The sequence below is a fragment of the Lepisosteus platostomus genome, chromosome 13 (assembly GCF_059453375.1).
Source record: "Lepisosteus platostomus isolate fLepPlt1 chromosome 13, fLepPlt1.hap1, whole genome shotgun sequence".
Classification (NCBI taxonomy): domain Eukaryota; kingdom Metazoa; phylum Chordata; class Actinopteri; order Semionotiformes; family Lepisosteidae; genus Lepisosteus; species Lepisosteus platostomus.
The window spans coordinates 35,148,056-35,167,407 of record NC_142623.1 but is presented as its reverse complement, the minus strand read 5'-3'; the positions used below and the strand labels follow the sequence as shown (position 1 = coordinate 35,167,407).

At 36.8% G+C, this 19,352-nt stretch overlaps 1 protein-coding gene across 1 annotated transcript; it reads left to right on the top strand.

Annotated features, from left to right (window-relative positions):
* The first annotated feature begins 7,743 nt into the window (after positions 1 to 7,743).
* On the top strand, positions 7,744 to 18,580 carry LOC148650500 (vascular endothelial growth factor C-like). Its single transcript, XM_088604354.1, has 7 exons — positions 7,744 to 11,636; positions 12,012 to 12,213; positions 13,153 to 13,343; positions 13,654 to 13,781; positions 14,626 to 14,729; positions 15,198 to 15,534; positions 16,114 to 18,580. Exons 1-7 carry the CDS (start codon positions 11,475 to 11,477, stop codon positions 16,226 to 16,228), a joined length of 1,239 nt encoding a protein of 412 aa, XP_088460480.1. The 5' UTR covers positions 7,744 to 11,474; the 3' UTR covers positions 16,229 to 18,580.
* The last annotated feature ends 772 nt before the right edge of the window (positions 18,581 to 19,352 follow it).

Genomic DNA, 19,352 nt, shown 5'->3' with positions numbered 1-19,352 from the left:
CAAATACAGAAGGATTTCATCAGCTATAGATGCAGGTACTGTTGTAGATTTGTAAATTCACTCGTACAAAAATTCAACCTGAGAATTTGGTGTTAAAAAGTAAATGAGACAGTATGGCCATCAGTGCACTTCTGCTCTGAAATATTTGCAGAAGTTGTGCAATCCTCCAAATTGTTTAAAAGGAACAACGTAAGTTCCCTCAAAACCACAGGAACTGGCATTACTAACTGCTGTAGACATCATTCCTGTGTTCATTTGGTTTTCACTGTCATGCCAACAAAAATAAATGGTTTTTTAGTAATACCAACGTTGTTTAAACCAACAGACACCAACAAAGTTTATATTGAATAAATTGTATTGTCTGCCATAAAAATGTGTCTAGCGTGAGGAATAAGAAATCCAAATAGGCTAGATAAGGTCAAAGGTTACACTTACTGTATATTATAGAATATAGTATTCCATACTCAAATTAGTTTTGTTCCATGATGAATACAAATTTCATTTAAACAAAGATATTAAACAGTTATCAAAAAACATAGACCACTCTGTACTGTACAAGACAGCCTAAAATGCATTAATCAAATTAACTTATGTCTGCATAGCAATTGTCTGAGTAAACAAAATTACTTAAATTACTTAGCTTAATATCAAACCAAAATAAGCTATTTTACATAGAACAAACTAATTACTTTTAATATGGTTCTTTTAGAAGAGACTTACCAGTAATTTCATCAAGAGCACTATTATTCTGGTAATGTTCACCATGTGCTTTACTGAAAGCAGTTGAAGGCTATTAATAGACTAATAGATAGAAGGTTTGTTAGCTACTAGTGTAGACAGATTGCTATAACACTATTAAAAGTATTTTATTCAGTCTCTTCTCTGAACAGAATACATCTTGGAAAATGTGCCTACAAATGCAAAAGCACATCCATGTGTGGCTAATAATCTTTGTCACTATTTTAAATGGAATTTTCACAAAGACCGGGACTGTGCTACACAGAACAATATGGTTTATTAAAATGTACACCATAGAGTACATTTTCATAATTTATAATAGGGGAACTGCAATACTATTTTTATATTTCAAGGTTAGAAAGAATCACCTTTGATGAGTGCATTTCAAACCAAAATAAAAGTAAAATATACACAGTAACTTGTAAAACTTCCAATTTATGCCACAAAATCAACTAAATTTCCAGGTATGCACAGCTCCATATTCTGTGATTCACAACAAGACAACAAAACTTCCAGTGACATTGTAAACAAGCAGGCTTGTGAATAACATCTCTTTTAATCCAATAGAAATATTGCTTTCGATTTTGAGATAGTTTTGCTGACAAATACTACTTGTTACGTATGTAGAACCTGCACAAGCTGTACTTATTTGCTTGTACATCACATTACATTAATCATTACAGTGGCTAGTGAGCAGGAAGAGACCGCCTCACATCACCGCCTCACATCCCACATCAGTGGAAACTGGAATGTGAGTTTGTGACAACATTGCGACTTACTGTACTTTCACAAAGTTCAGGACTTTGTACATTTTTTCGATAACATCAATGAATTTATTTTGTTACCAAGATTTAACAACCTGTCGGAGATATTGGGCCTGCGGTTCGCCTTTAACTACAAAGACGTTGAAAAGTTCCAGGGGATATCGATTACCTCATATGGATTACCAAAAGCAGCTTAGTGAGCATAAAGTTTGCATACTGTATGTTGACTGCTAGAGTGAAACTGTATTGTGGCATCACACTCTGATTTTCATCGTATATCAGAATGTGGTTGGAGCCGTGGTAGCTCAGATGGCACAGGCATCTAGCTCCTGACAGGAAGGTCCTGGGTTCAATCCCAAGTAGGAGCAAGTACAGTATGTAGCTTGCTCTGATTCCTTCCAGATGGCTCCTAGGTCCACTCAGCCTGCTTTCCAAATGAGTACCAGGGGTAAATCCTTCCGGGGGTAATAGGCTGGCCGGAGTGTGATGCTGACCACATCACCTCCACCTCCAGTGTCAGATGGTTGAGAAAAATGGGGGGCAAGGGCCTTGATGGCCTGCATAGGGACCTACCTACCTATCAGAATGTGGCCAAGATAGTCATCATCTCATTCCAGCATTTTTAACTTGTGTTATTGGTTTCTGGATTCTGTTGTGCTTCAGTTACTGTATAGAGCTGTCACTTTATAGAGACAGTTATTTTCCCCACTTTAGCATCTAAACCCTTACAGTACAGCTCTTTTAAAACACTGCTGAAAAGGATATAGACTGTGCTGATTACCTACAGGCAGACATCTGTGTTTTATTGAAGATGTACAGTAGCAACTACTGAGTTTAGTGACAGGTTTTATCTACAGTAAATCATCTGAAATCCAACTGACCTTGTCGTTTAAAAGCACAAACAACAAAGAAAAGCCTTGAAGGAAAATCAGTCTAGGAACTGAGTTAATAAATATTTGTATCCCTTCCTGGATTGACAGAGAAGTGTTTATCTGTCTTATCTCCGACTTTAACCTCAGACCCCTTATTAAACAAAATGCTTTTTGAAAATTTGGCAACAACTAAATTATATCACTAGATGGCAATGTAGCACATTTAATCCCACTACGTAAATCCTATATTTGACCCGATTAAATCAATTGAGAACAAATTCTGAGGGCCACCCAGAAAGTAATGCTTAATGCTTAATACTTAATGCTTTTGTATTATCATGTTTTTATGCATGACTTCACAGGGTCAGAGTTGATACAGGTTTTTGTAAAAATATTTTGGAACTCTGCAACAGGAAGCAGGAAAATTTAATCTTACAGCACTAATAGTTTCATTGTCTTGCTGTGGGAGTTGCTTTTAATATGGGGCATTATTTTACTTTCTGGGTGATCCTTAAACAATGACAACTTGCTGGCGTGTATCCAGTTACCCAGTAGAAATAATATGAGTAAAGTACCTTGCTCAAGGATACAACAGCAGTATCCTTCAATGGAGTTTGTATGTTCTCCCTGTGCAGTCCAAAGACATACTGGTAGGATAATTTGCTTCTAGAAAAATTGGCCCTGGTGTGAGTGTGTGCACCTCTCAGTGTTGGCCCTGTGATGGACGTGCATCCCATGCAGGGTGTACCCTGCCTTGTGCCCATTGCGTGCCAGGATAGGCTCTGGCTCCACTGAGATCCTGAATTGGAAGAATCGGTTAGAAAAGGGCTGAATGGAGAAACAGTTAGATGTAAATTCAAATGTATTACAGTTATAGTTATGATTTTTTTTAACTTTAACTTTACTTATGGTTATTTTGTTGAAGAATGCCTCCATAGCTGCCAATTTTGCTTTACACGAACACTTCCTAGTTCCTGTTTTCTCCCCTGCTTGATCAAATCCAGATCCCATTCTTCAATTGTGGCTTAAAGGACTTCAATTAGGAAGCTGCCTTAACTAGTGTCAACAGTGATGTTTATGCAATTGCAGTGTGGTTTTTGGGGAAGCCCCTGTTTAAGCAATCTCAGGCCTTGGGGGAGAGTAATCCAGCAGGACTCAGGAGTGACTGTATCTGGAAAGCTTATAAAAACCACAGACTTTATGAATCCGCTATGCTTTAAGCAATAAAAGCACTTCAAGTATGCAAACTGCATTGCTTAAAGTTGCGCTATAAAATAACAAATTACTAAATGAAATAAGACATAAAGTCAAAATAAGCTTCTAGATTTTGTGAACTGTGTTTTTTTTTATTTTCATATTAAGATGGATTTAGTGTGTGTATGCAGCTGCTGGTCCCTCGGCTTTTCCATGTATATCCATTTAAGAAGGGGAAAATGTTAATAAGGAAATACATTCAACCCTAATAAACATCACCCTGTAAACAACCCTCGCAGATTGACAAATCGTCAGTTAGATACAGCTGGTCTCATTAGACATGGTTTCAGCAGAGCGCCATGAGTGTAAGTGTGCGACATCACTAACATTTTATTCTGAAATACTTGGGAGGTCGGGAATTGTACAAATACTACTATAGGTAAACAAAACTTTCACTATATAATCAGTGAGATTACACACAGGCTGGAGATATGAGAACATTAACAAAAAGCCATTTGTTTGGCTTGAAATATCTAATTGTTCTAATGTTAAAACTTTGGATTTTTTTTAAGTATAACCTTATTTTTTATCTGATATTCATGTGTTCAACAGAGGTATTCAAGGATGTCTAATAGACTGGGTATTATGTATTCGTGTCAAACAGAGACTAAACTGAGAACTAACTCATAGCATTTGCAGTTAGTCAGATCAGATGTTTGAGAAAAGCCGTTGTGTATTACCCCACTCATAGTAGATTAATCCTTTTAAGGTGACTGGAAAATATAAAGTGATGAAATATCCTATAATTACAGTTATGATACATGTTAACCAAAGTGACAGGAATGGCAGGGACAATTATCATTAAAGCCAGATTGCTCAGGCAGTATCATGCCACTTTTTAATCTGTAGTGGTTTCTTATCAGTGCACAGACAGACTGGAATGAGGGTTCATGCTCTGTCATGTGAGGTGACATCACTGCCACACATCCATTAGAAAGTCAGATGATATTGACATTGTCATCTCTTGGGAACATGTCAGATATGCCATATCATTTCTGGCCAGGGAGGCCAGCAAAAAATATCCACCCATCCCCACCCTCCTTAATTCCAATTATGGACTCAGTAACTGTATGTTTTACAGCAAAAACCGTGGACGGTGCTCAAGAGAGAGCTGTGGGCCGTAGACTTGCATAAATAACATGTTAGTTTATTAAATTGTACAAGTTGTATCACATTAACAGAACCAAAATTCATTTTAAAATGAGTAATACTCGCTATACTACTCAGTAATACTCATTCCACTAAAAGTGGATTGCTCTTTTCAAGCTTCCCTTGATGTCCTTTATGAATATTTTTAGCATGTTAAGACACTGTTGTTTGGTCTCTTGTTTTTCAGTTCATGTAGTCAGAGGAGTGAATCTCAGATCCCTTTCTGAAAGACATGAAGGTGAACTCCAATTTTTTTAGATGATTTCTATTACTTCTTTTTGCAGTTTGCTTTATTTTACAAAGTACTTTGCTAGTACCGTTAGAGAACTGATAAAACACTTCTTACTGCCAGTTAAACTCCTGCAATGTATTCTGTTGCTTTAGATGGATTCCAGTCCATTGCAGAGCACACACAGAGACAGACCCACAAGACTCACACCAGGGTCAATTTTCCCAGCAGCCCATTAACCTAGAAGCCAATTACCACCTAAGAAGCAAATTTCTAATAGGTCTTTGGATGGTGAAAGGAAACCAAAGCACCTGAAGGAAACCCACACAAACATGGGGAGAACATTCAAATTCCATGTAGATAGCACCCCAAGAACTGAACTGTGCCACCCACCTACCTGTCTATGTATTTTTTCTTGAAATACAGGACAAATTCAACTTCAGCTAACAAAGAAAATAGTATTGTTTAATGGGTAATATACAGTATCATACCCAAGTGAATTGAACTTCAAAGCCCTGAAACTTCCTACAGAAAACAAGAGCTAGCATGTCTAAGTTTCCGGTTTCTTCCTCAGATCACATTACTTGCAATTTATTGTACTGATGTTTTTCTAACCTAATTAGCAGGACTCATTCTTGTACGACAGGTCACGGTTCCACCTCTTCCTGGAAAGTAGAGCACAAGTGAAGTGGCTTGCAGCACGCACATATCAAGAAATATCTTTGACTTTTTTTAACACACAGTGGTTATTGTGGGGAGTTTTTTCTTCGGGAAAAAAAAATCTAAACATCTTATCGTACTCCAAAGCGCAACTTCTTAAGTTAACCCTGCTTGCTTCTTTCTCTTTGCAGAAATACAGTACACACAAAATAATATTGAGCTGTATCACCACACACTGATGTGTTGACCTTCTTTTCAAAACAGAAAATGTACATTGCACAAGATGTGACATTTGTGCTCAAGAATCTGAAAAGACTTTTAATGCCGTCACAAGATTGGTTAACCACAGAGATTAACGTCATTTACCACAGAGCTAGGATGGTATAACTTATGATCTTTTGGTATTAAACTAGTGCAATTGCATCCTTTTATGTAGTTCATTTTTCATGTCTGAGTTTCATTAGTCAGCTCATGTCACAGATTCTGCATCAGCTTACGCATCACTGTTTCATCTACTGACTGCAGGAATTTGACATAAAGGAAATGATTTGGTAAAAGATAATTATTATCAGGTGAAACTGATTTTGATGGCTTTAAATTTGCAATTAAACATATTTTTATCATTTTTTAAATAAAAAAATGCTCTGCTCCCACTAGTTTCTTTCATGTTAAGTGAGGTAAGTGAGGCAGACATTTACTGTATATTAATTAGTAATTTCTAATAAAAGTTGACTTCATGTGCACTAATTGCATGGTGATTAATAAGTAATCATTTAAAAATAAAGGTCTCAGTTGTGGAACAGAAGTATTAGTCCACTAGAGCAATTTTCCACATCCACAAGCTCTCTGTAGTGTTTTTAAAAACCAACAGGCAATTTGTAAATTACCCAGATAATTATCTTAATGATTATGGCAAGACATTTCTGTGTCATCTTTTGCTATCTGTGACAAACTGTTAAACATGAGCTATTCATGTAAAACATAACTTTTGTTTTAATAAAGTGTGCTTAATAATTAGTAAAGAAATCTAACAAATGTAACTAGCCCACTGGGATTATTCCATAAAACAAAGCCTCATTAGTCGTCTTTTATAAGGATATAATCTTGCAAAAATGTCTTGCACAAATGAGATCATTTAGCCTTCTTGAGCTGTGTCAGTTCAACATACCCAGTTTCCACTATTTATCCCTAGATCCAACAATGTTTGAGTTTGTGTCTTATTATATACTTGTGATCTGTTGGGCTGAAAAACATAATGGCAATGTAAGGGATGTATTCTCAGCAAAAATAATAATAATATGAATGACTTCTCTGTTCATACTGTTTAAAAACACCACGGTAAAAGATATTGGGGAATAGCTTTGAACGCAAAGGAATGTAGCTTCAGTTGACAGGGGTCCAATGTAGTTAAAATACGTCAGCCTCAGGATGACAAGGGACAAGGGACTTTGTTGAGATTTGACTGATGACACACTTCAGGCTACAACTGACTATTATTGTCTAATGTCTAAAAATGTTTTGTTCGATGTAAAACAAGCATACATTTGCTGTTGAATCAAGCAATATTTTTCATTCCATATGATTTCTATCTGGTATTCTCTATAAAGGGCTTTTATTTCTCATTTGTAAATTTATTACACAAATTACAGAGGACAGACTATTTTATGAAAGAGAATTATAGAGAACAGGTTTATATGAAACTGAGTCATTTTTTCATGATTTTTGGCTTTTATTCTTATGTTTTGATCAACAACTGTTTTGAATCTCCTTGCCTTACAGAAATTCAATACTCATTTAATAATTAAAATGTGTTTGTGTTGCCGGAGTAACAACGCAAAGAACTCACCCCATTTGCTTCATTTGTGTTTGCTGTTATAACACACAGCTTCACCAGCACTTGGCTTCTTGTTGTATTTTCCACACAGTATATCCTTTCATACTGTATAATAAAGAATGAGATATGTTTATAATATATTTAATCATATAAATTTTATAATTTTAAGAAAAATATGTTTTAAATTATTTTAAATATATTGGTATACATATACAGTATATATAATTTATATGTTCTGTTGTTTTCCAGACATGCTGCAACTGCAAATACAGGGAATGTGACTGATCACTGCTGGGCACTACCATACATCATACAGATTCAGCACCTACGTGTGTGCGTTTGTACCCCTGAATATTTTTTGGTTTTAGATGAAGTGACACCTACTCAGTTCCTGCTTGAACTTGTTGCTTGCAACTAGAGGTGCACTTTGTTCGTGACACTGAGGTATTGCACGGGTAGTTGCCTTAAAGTCATACTGCTCCCTATGCAGTAATCGGTAACTGTACAGGACCAAGCAATCTTAAAGATATCCTCACGAACTGAGTCACTATAATTTCTACAATTAGGTATGAATTCCTACAGCCTGAGGGCCAGAGGTTTGAGCACAAGCTGTGCCACTTGGCAACATAGCCAAGAGAATGGGATTTGCCCTAAAAACTCTAGAAGAGGTACAAAAGAGGTAACCTTTCTAAGTAAAAAGCACTGTACAGTACATTGTGTAGCACAGAGCCATTGCTACTTTAATAGCAATGGCAATTAGCATCTGCTAATAGCAACTAGCAGAGCTATCACATGTACAAATATCTGGTTGATTTTCTAGGATTTGGTTTTAAATACAGAGATGTTTGTCAGCCACCCTTAGCCTCCAAAATTAACCGTGGTTTCCTGAAATTCAAAAATCAAACTAGGACTAGAATTGTGTATATTGCAGGTAAACAATATTTTTTATGACATAGTTATTATTGTATAAGACAAGTAAAACTGTAAACAAACAGAATTCCTATTGATACTTATTGTGGCTTATAATTTCATACTCAGTTTTTATTTTTCAATGGAACAATTTGAAAATGGAACAATCAAAACAGACATTCAAATATAAATGAATGTGTTAAAAATATCCACTTGTTCATTTCTGCTTACAATTTTCTTGGAATCCATGTCACACAGATCTATTATCTGAATTATTCCAGCATTCATCAAATTTTGCAGAATCACAAAGATATATTGGCGGGAATGAAATATGTAGTGGTAAGAATGGAACATCATTTTTATTATCTCCTTACTTACAAATTAATTAGGAAATAATAATGCTTCCACTGATATTACAGTATGTCCCATAGTCATGCCTTAAAGTGCCAAGTGTTAAAGGAGTTTTGTCTCAGAAAAATGCAGTACTGTATATTTCCTGCTGCAGTTTTAAGTTACAAAAGAGGTAAGCACTTCTAAGTAAAAAGCACAGTACTGTACATTGTGTAGCACAGAGCCATTGCTACCTTAATTTAAACAAACTAGAATAGAAATGTAAATATACCAATTACTTTATATTCATGTGTCTGACATAGACAAAAAAATGCCTATAAAAAGACAGATAATGTTCAAACGTAATGTATTCCAGCTAATCTATATTGCCACATTCTTCGTAAAACCAAATTAGTCTATCTCCATCAAAATCAAGACAGGAAATCATGCATGTTGGTTATCTGTTTTTTATGTTGGTGTTGAAATAAGCTCTTTGAAAAAAACTCTCAAAGATACAGTGAAATGATAAAAGATTTTTAACTCTTCATGTAACATACCAGTACCACATAACACAGATACGGCCTCAAAAATTACTTTTAAATAAAATAAGCAACACCATTAATTGCTTTGTACTTTTCATGAAAGAATACATAGAATTTGAACAAACCACTGGGTAATATTGGTCAATGCAGGTGGAAAAAAGTGTATGGTGCAGGTTTGCGCCTGTTTGACCTAATGAATTCCGATGCAGTGCCTGAGAAGCACATGTGCTGCAGGTGACAGAATGTGAGTCGAACAGGTGGCAGCACTAGCAGCAAACAGAAGTAGCAGGACAAGCTAGATTGGATTGGAACTCCACTGGTTGGCAGTGGAAGGCGTTGGGATTTTAGAGCTACTGGTTAGTAGTTAGCTGTGCTGACTAGTTTGAGGTAGTAACTCTGTGGTGGACAGTGGAAGGAACTGGGCCAGCTGAAGAGGAACCTGAAGGAAGAGAGCTAACGGTTACATCTACCAGCTCATTTGAGATTGGAACTCTATGGTGGGCAGAGGACCAGAAGAGCTGTGGGCCAGAGAGAATAGCCTGAGGCGGAGAAGAGCTGCAGTTTGCTTTTACCTAGATAGGAAGAAGTTTCGAGCTGAACCCGAAAACAGGAGGAATTTAAGCTATGTACTGCATGTGGCTGGAAGCTTGGGAGAAAGAATAGTTGAAGGATGGTACTGACAAGTTAGACATCAACTGAAAAGGGCAGTAGGGTAAATGGGGATAGAACCCATCACTTGTCTATGCCAGGCTAGGTACAGTGTGGGGGTGAACAAGGAAGCTTGGATCCTATGCAGACTGCCTACTTGTGTGCTTGCACCCATTGGACAGAGTAGGAGTCAGCAATGGATGGACAGCAAGGGCAAGAAGGACTGATGAAAACATACAGTACATAAGCTAGGACCATAGATGTGGTGGGTTGAACATTTAACCAGAAACACAGAGAAGGGAGAAGAGGGGAGAGTAGCATGGGTGAGGATGGCAAGAGAGGGAAGATGCAGGGAGGAACTTCCATGGGGAAATGGGCCACAGATCCTCAGAGTTTCTGAGAGGCTTGGTGACATCAGAAGACTAGAAAGAACTTTGAGATAGATGTGCAACAGGAAGTCCCAGGCGCGACACTAATTTACGTAGGCGAGAGGAAGTGTGTGAGATTAGGATCTACTCTTTTTCACAAATTTCTATTATAAAACCAAGGAATATAATGTCTAAAATTTGTGCTGCTCCGATTCAAGATTGAGACAGTAAATTTCTAAGCCCAGACTGTGATTGACGTGGATAGTGATGTCTATTCTGATTTTTAATATCAACAAGAACCAAACTGTTAAAAAAATGATTATAGGCTACTCAGCTGAGTTACAAGGATAGTAATAGCTCAGTGCATGCATTCCTAACTAGTACTATCAGGGAAAATGCAGTGCACTGCAAAAGAGGAAAGCGACCTCAATTCATTGTGATTAAAGATAGTTTTATTATATTATTGTAGTCTTGACTTAACATAGTCTTAGTTGATTCTTGATTTTGTAACACCTGATAGAGTGTCAACAGTAGCCAATACATTTACTGATAGAAGGAGCCAAAAGATAAGAAAAGCCCAAAGTCTTAGCTGTTTAGACATGTTCTTTTTGAAGTGACAAAAACATGATAAAATGAAAGAAAGAAACAAGCTTCTACACCACCTCCTGCCCCTCCACCCTCTTCTATAATACTCTCTCTCTCACACACACACACCCTTAGGAGAATGGAGAGGAGCTCCTCCCAATAATGACTGCTCTACCACGCCTGATTTAAAAAATAAGCCAAGTGCAGTGCAGAAAGAGAGGTCTCTGCTGCAATCCTTGAGTGCATTCATCCTGTCAGTAATGTCTGTCTCTTTCTTTCATTTGCTCTGCGAATGCAAGCCCTGGATGCAAATTCTGTCTGAGCCTGCATAAATATACTCTGTGAAGAGTGGGAGCCAAATTAATCCTTTTCCTTTTTACTACACACAATGTATGGAAACTACCATGGATTGATCATGATATCAAGCTCCAGATGTCAATGAATGAGGGAGAAAAAAATGAAACAGGATTGTTTTTCACATTTCAAGGAAATAATACATGTGTAAGTGTGCTTCTTTTAAAGCAAGTCTGAAGATCCGTTCTTGTTTGGTTTTGAGGTAATCTCAGTTCAGTGGGGAGTTCCTTCTGCTGGCATGAAAAATTACTCTCTGGCATTCCGATTGCTGATCAAAGGCACAAGCAACTTATGCACTATGTGGATGTTTTCTGTTTGTCTATGGATTCTCAATGTTTTGCCTTTCTGCCTTCAATATGAGTCTGAACAGGAGTACTATCAGGATGTGGAAGAAACAGAGGTAAGATGATCATGATGCTTCTGGACTTATTTTTGAGAGAGATATTTATGGTATGGAGAATACTTCTGTTTACAGATCTTTTCCAAAATAAACACAGGGGCAGTTATCCAATGGCACATGTTTGCCAAGTCATAAAGTGTACCTCTTTTTAAGAAAGCTAAATCTAGTGTATAAGTGTTGTGTGTATTTATCTTAAGCAGGTATTTCTATTTCAAAACTGCACTTTATATATACAACTGTGTTTATATATATTCAATTTTTCTTAAGGGTTTTCTTATATAATTTCAATTCTCCTGTTGTTTCACAATTTGACCTGAATGATTTCTCAGTTTGCTGGTTACGATTTCTAACATGTGACACCTCTCACATCGGCAGTTAGGGAGTGATCTGCACAGCCAGTGGGGGACAGTGTCCACTGTAGATGAGCTGCTGGATCTCTTGTACCCAGAGTATGGCCTGGTCCAGCACTGCCTACGCAAGAAGGCACTGAACACGCACACATCAATCCAGGAGGAAGGGGACAGCTGGGGCAATCAAAAAAAGGCAGGACTCTACATCGCAGACAGCGCATTTGACCGTAAGATAAGATGGGCCCACTTTTGAGGCTCCTTACCTATGGAAGGGATTGAAAAATATAAATTTGCCTTATATAATGTACTCTTAATATAAGCTATCTGAGCTTTACTAACTTTCAGTGTTTCCCATTAATGTCTGTTTATGCAGTGAATGGCATTATTTCAGATCCTATGTAGAGATTGTTGTTTCAAGATTGGTTTAAATAATTTGCCTTATTAGTTTTTTGAGCTATCCACCAAATGTGGTTATTCTGGCCAAAAAATAAAAAGTAATAGTTAATCATGCCAACTAAGGATTTTATAAAAACTTGGTTGCCATGAGTAAATGTGTTGGGCCAGCAAAGATCTTTTGGCAGGTACAGGTATTTAAAAAAACCAAACACATTTTCAACAAATTAAGTCAAATACCCTCAAAGGAAGTACAATCCACATCGGACAACAAACATAAAACATTTAAAAGGTCATGCTGAAAGGCAAAATTGGCACCCTTACAGTTACATTTGCCTGCCAAGTAGAAATGAGCATAATGTACTTTTATGTACTTTGTGTACTTTATTGATTTTTTTAATGATTATTAGTTAAGGAGGTTTAAGCTCTCTGTCATCCTTTATTTCAGAACTTCTCAACAACTTTAAATGTTGTTTTTCATGACATTAAATCTTTAAACCTGTTTTTTTACTTCTTGGTAAAATAACCCGTTGGCAGAAATGTTGAAGCTAAATCAGAACAAATTGTTTAAATCACAGATGAAAGAGTCTTCTTTTATTTTAAAAAAACATAGAAGAGGTGATTCATGAGGTTTTGAAGTGCCTTACTTAACATTATTTTGTTCTTATTTGTAGTGCTTCAGCAAGTAGTTATAAGTACAATAGTTAAAAAATAAAACAAAAGCTTCCTCTTTGATATGAGCATGTACCTCAAAAATATTTGTTGTTTCTCAGTTATTTTGGATGAGATGCAGAAGACCTTGTGCACTCCAAGAGAAGTGTTCCTGGATGTTTCTAAAGAATACCCTGAGAGTACAACCAATTTCTACCTGCCTCGCTGTGTCTCTGTGCACCGATGTGGTGGATGCTGCAAAAGTGAAGCCTTCCACTGTGTCAACACCAGCTACACCTATGTCAACAAGACTGTAAGAAATTAGATGCTCTGTGAAAACAAAAATAATTAACCTTGTAGTATGTCTTGCACAAATACACTTAAATTTAAAAAGCTGTAGCATGTAAAACCTGGATGGAAGGTTAGAGTAGCAAAGTCCCTTTTTTGCAATTAATTTTCAGCTTCTACAGTCTACAGTACAGCCTTAGGTGTTGTAATTCACTTCTTTAAAAGCATATGTGAAGGTGCAAATGTCTGTATATTACAACAATCTTCCAGTTCTTTGATAATTGCATTACTGATGTTGCATACACACATCATAATGCATTTTTGTTTCTGTCTAGTTGATTGAACTCTCCATGCCACATATGGAAAAGACAGTTGTTATGGTCAGTTTTGTCAACCACACAGAGTGCGAATGCCAACCCAAGCGATCTCCTCACTCTGTCATCAGGAGGTCAGCCAATACACCGTAAGTCAATGCTGATTTTACTCCCATATGAGAAGAGAAAAAAGACACTTGCCAATTTTCTGTGGTTTAATGTACTTTGTATGTACGTGTTACCTTGTTTGCTACCATAATTAGCAAAACACTCTTGAGAAAGAGTACAGGGTACAAAGAGAAAGAATACAGAGTACTACAGAGTAATGTGGAGTAAATCAGTTCTACTTAGAGCCAAAGTAAGAAATAAAAGATGATTGTATTCTTAAATTGAAGGACCTACTACTAATTCAGCAAGTTAGAGTCTGTATCAATATATCTATAAATCTGCACTAAGCTACAAGATACTAGATAGATACTAGATAGGTAAGAGAGCTTCCACTGATTTGAATTTTTTCTTATGATTTATATGACTGTTTCAAAATAAAACAGAAGTAAATTAAATTAAGAATCCGAAATGCAGTACACGTTATACAAAAATTAAATCAGAATCTGTAGTGGTTCTTATATTTTCGTCGGATCAGTTGGATCTTAATGAACGAGACGGAGGATAAACTATGCAGAGCCTAGCTGAGGAAATGGCAGTCTCACCATTAAGGCTTCCCATCTCCCCTTTCATTATTGTGAGGGGTGAGCTAGGGAGTTGCTATTAGGGTGTAGATGGAGTCGCAGAAGGGATACGACAGAGATGATCAAAGGGAAGTTCTGGGTGTGAAACTTATACTGTACATGTATGTGAGTAGAAATGTGAGAGATTAGGATCTAATCTTCCTCTAGAACTTGTTATATACTCCATGTATCAGTGCTCTAGGAACATTTCTGAAGACCAAGCATTATAATGCATTAATCCCAAATAAATTGTGCTGTTTTCCAGATGTCCTGAGACAGACAGTACCTGTGCCGCTGGTCTAAATTGGAATCCTGTTACTTGCCAGTGCATGTCTGAGGACATGAGCCTGTTCTCCTCCACAGAGCCAGGTAAGCCGGACAACGCTCATCAAAATCAGTTCCAAACTGGTGCTCCTGGCTTGGAGTCGAAAGACCATAGAATATATTCCTAAATGAAACAAGGAATCCTTCTTTAACCAGACCAATACCCCAGAGAAACCTTGAAAACCATTGCTAATTTATTAGCGAAACATCTAGATCTTTCAACTAAGCATTTTAACTAAATGAATGGGTGTCACAGTAAAGATTTTAGTACTCATTTTTATATAGTTTTCACAAAGTTGTGATCATTTTAGAGGGAGGTAGTGCTTTTAAACAGTTAACTAGAAACTATGATTTGTCACTATGTCACTTTGCTCTTCTCAGCAAAGGCAACTTGGAAACAGACCTGCTAAGAGGAGAGCTCCTCGTGAAATACTCTACATATGGCTGTCATCAGTCTCAGTTGTTGTAAAAATCGAATTTATTCTCTTTGCTTGTCCTCTCCCTTTTCCATAGACCCACTGGCTGAGGCTCTCATTGACCTCTGTGGTCCTAACAAACTGTGGAGTGAGGAGCACTGCGAGTGTGTGTGTCAGAATGGGCTGACCCACTTGAGCTGTGGAGAAGGATGGAGGCTTGACGAGGTTGACTGTGAATGTGTCTGTGAAGAACAAGCGGCTCTGGAGCCCTGCCCTCCCCACCAGAAGTGGGACAAAGAGCGCTGTGGATGCGTCTGCCAGGCAGACTGCCCAAAGAGTCAGCCTCTGAACCCCGGGAACTGCCAGTGTGAGTGTAAAGAGAATGCGAACACATGTTTACTGCAAGGGAAGAAGTTCAACCCTGAAACCTGCAGGTAATTTACAAGGACTCTATTAACCGAATTGTACAGTATGTCAATAATATGCAACATGTATAATTTTATAGTCCTCTGAATTGCAGAATGTGATTACCAACTCCCACCAATTCAGTTAGGAGATCAAAACATCGGTGTGCATTAACAGATCAAGTACATTCCTGTCCACTTTTTTTTTTACATTTCCAGTAACGTCTGTTTTTAATGCACTCATATTAGAGGATATGTACATTGACTGACTTCTATAAAACCACAGAAAGTAAGAAGTAAGTTGAAAATAATACCACTTGCACTTGGACAATTACAGTATAGGAAAAAAACAAACCATTTTTGGAAAAGCTTTGTGCACCAGTTTTGTTTCAATGTAAAAAAAAAAACTTTCTTTTTTGATTCTGCAGGATTCCGTAAATTCTTCCTACTTTAAAACAGTCTTTTTCAGCGACTTAACAAAAAGATGGCCACACACCAAGCTGACTGAGGAATCTTAATGAGTCTTTTAAGAGTATCTGCTGCCTTTGAGTACAGACAATAAGAGAAAGACTGTAGAGCAATAAAGTTTGTGTCTTTTCTTTGTTTCAGCTGTTACCGGCTACCCTGCAGGACAAAAAACAGGAAATGTCCATCTGGATATTATTACAGCCAGTATGTATGTCACTGCTTACCAAACTTCATGAGGTCATATGAGCAGTATTGAAGGGAGACATCACTGGGCACATTTATAAGGGAAAAATCACACAACATGATCCAAAGACGTTCCCAATATTTATGTCAGACATCTAAGCAGTAAATGAAGCACTTGGGTATGGTCAGTAGTAAGATCACAGCATTGTTTTGAACAGACTGGTATTTAATCTGAAGGTCAGTGCTAACACACAACATATCAACTAACTGGGGGAAAATGTTAATTTCTTAATAACTCAGCAACTTCAGTGGAGTGTATATTATTTGTTCTTACTTGTTTACTAGTGTGCTAAGATTATTAAAAAATGGAAAAAATCATATAATAGTTTTAATTTAAAGCAAATGAATGTGTCAGCTGACCCTTTTTAGGGTGTTTGATTTATATACAATAGAGATGTAATTCCTTTATAGTATGTTTTCAGCAATGCATATACTGTATGACAATGCTTTTAAGCAGCCTTAAGGGTATTTTATACAGATTGTGGAGTGTCAGACACAGCATCATGTTATATATGATATGCTGCAAGATATGTACAAATGGAAGTAGAATGGAGATATAATATATATACTTGAGAGCTACACAGGCTGAAAGGCCTCCTCATTGCTATGTTTGTATTTGTTCTTATGTTCTTTTTTTTTAGAGCACATGTCAGTAAAACAATTTCACTTGTAAAATGCTAAGCATGAAGCCAGTTTTTCCCTGGAAACAAATTGTCTTTTTTACAGACTAGAATACAAATTCATGTGTTCACAGTAATTCAACCATTACTAAATTATAAGAAGATAGTGTGGCCAATAACCTCACAAAATAAGATGTAAATTAGAACATTATTTTTAAACTCATAATCTGAATTTCTAATTTATAGAATAAGATACATAACTGATGTCAATCCAAAATGAAAACTGCTTTCATCCTCAATATTTCATATAATAAAAAAATATTTCTTTCTTGCTACAAATAATGCTCTCAGATTAAGTTAATCCATTCTATCGACTCATAGAAGAATGATAGATATTCTACATTAGCAAAAGAAAGAAGATGAGCTAAACTTATACTTCTCTGTTTTAATTTTAATTTGATTTTCTGTAACTCTCTGTTCTAGTAAATGTATTCATCATCACTAACATAGATATATGTGCAGGTCACAAAACTTGTCATAAAGATGTATATTTGTACACCTATTGTGCTTAAGATAGTGCTGGACAAATGTTCGAAGCAAACTGGAAATGTAAATTTATTATAGAAAATTACTTGAAAAAATAACTGAACCATCCACATAATTTGTAAACTATCCTTCCGTTATCAGAACCGAACCAAATACAAATTAGTTCAGCAGGTCAGTTAGATCCTAATTAATGTGATACAGAGACAAAATACTGTATGCTTGGAGTATTTGGTGTTCCTCTCCTAGCTGGGGGACTGGTAGCCTAGCCATGAGGATAGCTGCCTTAACCTGCCCCCCACCCCACCCTCACTATTGCATGGATCGAGCTAGGGAGCTGCTGCAAGGTTGTAGATGGGGAGGCAGGGTGGAGATGCAGGAGAGATACGTGAAGGGAAATTCTGGGTGTGAGACTGATGTATGTAGGCGAGAGGAAATGTACGAGATTAGGATCTAACCTTCCTCCCGATCTGCTGTTAGAAACTTCATAAATGGAGCAGTTATCTCCCATGTGCTTGGTGTCCTGTCTAGCACCGCACATCATCTCAGGTAAGGATTTTAAGTGATAATTTAAATCTCAAAGAACGATCTGAACTTTAGCTCCCTAAGTTTTATTTTGCTTTATAACGAGCTGCTATTTTTAAAATCAGATTCAAGTTTTCATATATATATCCTTTTTTTTTTACAAATAAATCACTTTGTGAATGATGCTTTGTAGATACCTTATGTTGTACTACTACTTTCTGTGCTTTTGTTTGTCACCAAGCCTTTGATAATAGGCAGAGAGCTGCTGCAATCAGCACAGGTCATAAAGTGTGGATCAAAACTGAGTAGTTAGCACACCATTACATGTTAGATTTTTGTTAGTTATTTCTAATTTGTTTTTTTTAATTTGTCCTTTTAGTACCTCAAACTTTAACAGCTCTTTTGCATTGAAACTGAGAAGGAAATACTTAGGGGCAGATTTTCAGCACTGGGCAAACTGCCCATCTCTTTTGTTTACTATAGACTGGGCAGTTTTCCCAAAGTAGAAAACAAGAACCTTGGTGTACAAAGCTGTGAAATTTAAGAAGGCTAAAATACGTTGTATAACATTCATGTTTTATATGTATAATTCAAGGGCTTCTTCTATTAAAGTCATGTTTATCAATGTCCAAGTTGTTTGTATATTATTCAATAAAATTTGCTTTTTATTAAAAACATATGTGGTGTCACAAAAACTAAATATGGTGTTTGTTTTTTCCTGAATCTCATAAAGGAATCACAAATGAAATTGCTGCAGAATTAATTTGGGTAGGAGTCCCCACCCTTTTTAAATGTTGAGTTTAGTCTACATTTTGTGCATCTAATAATAGAACTTAGGATCAAATGTAAACCAATGCTGCATTGCTAGACGGACTGTATATCCGTGTGCTTCTCAGAAGTCATAGTGAAATACTGTATCAGAGATCTGTGTTTCAACATAGTGGTGTAGTGGTTAGCATTGCTGTTTCACAGAGCTTGGGCCCTAGGTTCAATTATGTACCAGGGGTGCTATCTGCATAAAGTTTGTATGTTCTCCCAGTGTTTTTATGTGGGTTTCCCCTAGGTGCTTCGCTTTCTTTCCAGTCCAAAGCCATACTAGTAGGATAATTGTCTTCTGGGGAAACTGGCCCAAGGTGTGAGTGCATGTCTGTGTTTGCGTCTGCGTATGTCCTGCAGGGATTGGCGTGCTGTCATAGACTCCAGCTCATCTGCGCCACTGTATTAGATAAAACATGGAAGGTTGGATTTGCATTTGCATTAAAAGCAAAAGAAGCACAATATCAAAAATACGTATGCTTCTTTTTAGTCTACATTAGACTATTTATTCAACCTTCTATTCTTTTGATGAATGTACACATTTCACATAAAGCCATTTACCACCTAGTATCCTTATAACAGTTATTTACCAGTAATCACAATCACCAGTAATCACAATTATAAGAATCCTGA

What these genes read in the sequence shown, in the direction of transcription:
- LOC148650500 (XM_088604354.1), top strand. Translation starts at nt 11,475, where the DNA reads ATGAAAAATTACTCTCTGGCATTCCGATTGCTGATCAAAGGCACAAGC. An exon ending in AGGATGTGGAAGAAACAGAG is followed by an intron (nt 11,637 to 12,011) that starts GTAAGATGATCA and finishes TCACATCGGCAG; the next exon opens with TTAGGGAGTGATCTGCACAG. An exon ending in ACACCTATGTCAACAAGACT is followed by an intron (nt 13,344 to 13,653) that starts GTAAGAAATTAG and finishes GTTTCTGTCTAG; the next exon opens with TTGATTGAACTCTCCATGCC.